Source organism: Triticum dicoccoides, chromosome 1B, assembly GCF_002162155.2.
Source record: "Triticum dicoccoides isolate Atlit2015 ecotype Zavitan chromosome 1B, WEW_v2.0, whole genome shotgun sequence".
Classification (NCBI taxonomy): domain Eukaryota; kingdom Viridiplantae; phylum Streptophyta; class Magnoliopsida; order Poales; family Poaceae; genus Triticum; species Triticum dicoccoides.
Genome location: NC_041381.1, coordinates 497,846,418 through 497,849,564, shown reverse-complemented (window position 1 = coordinate 497,849,564; position 3,147 = coordinate 497,846,418). Strand labels below are relative to the sequence as shown.

The 3,147-nt window shown below is 46.1% G+C and overlaps 1 protein-coding gene across 1 annotated transcript in view; it reads right to left on the bottom strand.

Annotated features, from left to right (window-relative positions):
* The window catches only part of LOC119344410 (PHD finger protein ALFIN-LIKE 5), a 7,601-nt gene extending 4,740 nt beyond the window's left edge, over positions 1-2,861 (bottom strand). The window contains exons 1-3 of the mRNA XM_037614857.1: positions 2,601-2,861; positions 2,445-2,477; positions 141-369 (exon numbers count right to left, since the gene is read on the bottom strand). Of these exons, the coding sequence (XP_037470754.1) occupies positions 141-369; positions 2,445-2,477; positions 2,601-2,715 (377 nt within the window). The 5' untranslated portion in view covers positions 2,716-2,861. The remainder of the gene's footprint in view (positions 1-140; positions 370-2,444; positions 2,478-2,600) is intronic.
* Positions 2,862-3,147: the final 286 nt, after the last annotated feature.

The window sequence follows — 3,147 nt, the reverse complement described above, 5'->3', positions numbered from 1 at the left end:
CCCTTGATCAGGGAGACGTTGAACTAACCAAACTGTAGATGAATCCGTTAAAAAAAAGGCAAATGGAAAATGGAGAGGACATGAGCTAAGGATGCATATATGCTTGTTTAAGGAAACAGAAAGTTTGATGGAATCATTACCTTGCCTCTTTGTCAAATCCAAACCGTGCCGCGAAGTAGAATGAAACAGCCAACAACCAGGAATCACTGTGAACAGCAACTAGTGCCAACCAATCCTTCTCGTTCATGCCATCCCTAGCAAAGTTGATTCCAAGTGCTGGTTCAGGAATCTCTGGGGGAACTTCCTCAGCAGGCAACGTCACTTCCCATGTTTCATTAGGGTACCCATAAAGGCACAAGTTCTCCTTTTCTGTACGGATAAACATAATTAGAAAATAAACAAAAACTTTGTTATGCAAGCAAGAAAGAGAAGAACGCACTATTAGAGAACACAAATGAAGCAGCCTCGCACTTCTAACCCCACCCCCAAGGTGCAATGGCCCCTAAAAACTTCCTAATTTCACCAAAACATATGAGCTAATGATAACATACAGACTATGAACCCATGAACCTTTACTGTATTTATTTATGGAGGGAAAGCCGTGAAACAACTCCGCCTATGTCTTCTAGGCATAGCCGGTCCCAAGCCCGGGTAAAGGAGGAGGGTTGTGATAGGCTTGGCGAGCCAACGTAAAAACTAGCCAGTCCCATGGGTATGAAACCCATTTGAGCGAGAGTAGTACTAGGATGGGTGACCTCCTGGGAAGTCCTCGTGAAAGGGTTTCATATCTAAGGGTTGTGATAGGCTTGGCGAGCCAACATAAAAACTCGCCTGTCCTTTGGGTATGAAACCCATTTGGGCGAGAGTAGTACTAGGATGGGTGACCTCCTGGGAAGTCCTCGTGAAAGGGTTTCATATCTAGCCTACCCCAACTTGTTTGGGACAAAAGGCTTAGTAAGCAAAAGCAGGGAAAGCCGTGAAACAAGCAAACCGACAAAGAGACAGTAAACCACACAGACATCACTAATTCAGAAATTCCCAGCACTTTACTATTCAAATTCCTCTGCCCTGCAATGATGGCTACCATCAAATTTCTCAAAGAGCTAACAACAGCCAAGCAAAAATAAAAAAGTATCACAAATTCGAAGATTCCAAGCAACATAAGAACTTAATAAACCATATTTGATACAGGCTATTAACCAATGAACCTGTGCTGCATTTATTGAGGAAACAAGCCACGAAACGAGCAAACCGACAACGAGGCAATACACTACACAGGCATCACTAATTTCAGAAATTCACAGCACTTCTTTATTCAAATTCCTCCGCCTGCAATGATAGCTACCATCAAATTTTTCGAAGAGCTAACAACAACCAAGCCAAAATAAAGTATCACAAATTCGAAGATTCCAAGCAACATAAGAACTTAATAAACCAAATTTGATACAGGCTATTAACCAATGAACCTGAACTGCATTTATGGAGGAAACAAGCCACGAAACAAGCAAACCGACAACGAGGCAATACACCACACAGGCATCACTAATTTCAGAAATTCCCAGCACTTTTTTATTCAAATTCCTCCGCCCTGCAATGATGGCTACCATCAAATTTCTCGATGAGCTAACAACAACCAAGCAAAAAAAAAGTATCACAAATTCGAAGATTCCAAGCAACATAAGAACTTAATAAACCATATTTGATACAGGCTAATAGCCAATGAACCTGGACTGCATTTATGGAGGAAACAAGCCACAAAATGAGCAAACCGACAACTAGGCAATACACCACACAGGCATCACTAATTTCAGAAATTCGCAGCACCATTTTTTTTTTCAAATTCCTCCACCCTGCAATGATGGCTACCATCAAATTCTCAAAGAGCTATCAACCAATCAAAAAGCACAAAGTATCACATTCCAAGCAACATAGGAAGTTAATAAACCATATTTGATATAGGCTATGAACCCATGAACCTAGACTGCATTTATGGAGGAAAAAGGCGCGAAACGAGCAACGCGACAAAGAGATAATACACCACATATACATGACTAATTCAGAACTTCGCGGCACCATTTTTCTTTTCTTTTCAAATTCCTCCACCCTGCAACTCTGGCTACCGTCAATTCTGGAGAGCTAACGACCAAGCCAAAAAAAAAAAACGCACACGAAGTATCACAAATTCGAAGGTTCCAAGCACCATATAAGAAACCAATAAACCATATCTCCCTCCAGTCTACACTTCCAATCCCACGCAACGCCCCAGTTCGTCACCGCATTGACGAAAGCTGCGAAGCCACCACCGTCGCAGAGCTCCATACGCGCATAATTCAACAAGGTTAGCTCCGGAATTCCCAGCGGGGCAACCAAGCGACCAAGACCTAGCGGCGGCGGTAGCTTGGTCGCCGCCAAACCCTACACCAGGAGAGATCGAGCGGACTCACCGGGGTCGCAGAGCTGGTAGAACTTGTCCACTTCTGCAAAAAGCCACCAACCAAGCAAACAAAAAAGTGCACGTCAGCGACACGGGAGCGGGCCGGCGGGCAAATCCGATAGCGAGCAGGAGCGTAGGGAGTGGGGCGGGGGAAGGGAGCGGATACCTTGGGTGAGGGCCTTGATCATGCCGGCGCGGCGGCCGCGGAAGTCGCGGAAGACCTCCTCCGCCGTGCGGGAGGCGTAGGGCGCGCCAGCGCCGGCGCCGGCGCCGGCGTCCATTTAGGGTTCCGGCGAGGGGGCGGCGGCGGCGGCGAGAAGGGTGTTGGAGGGAGGCGAGAGCACGAGGAGGTGGAGGACACAGAGAGAGACAGGGCCGCAGGCTCGCAGTCCGCAGGAGTGGTGAGGTTTTTATTTGGGAAGGAGATTTGCCTTCGTTTCCGGGAGGATTTGAGCCCCGGCGGTCCGTGCTTTTTGGGCTTGCAACCACAACAAAGTGGCTCTCTGGCCACTGGCCATCATATCTTTTGCCTTTATGGAATCTATCGTCACCATATCATATCTACTCGTGTTAATTCAGTTTTGTTGTAATGTGTTTCCATAGTTTGACCTTTGAATTGGGTGGGACTTGGGACTGTTTGTTGGTGTTTCCAGCTGATTTTTAATATATTTTTGAGGTGATTTAAGGCGTGTTTTGCATTTGAGTTGCTTCCT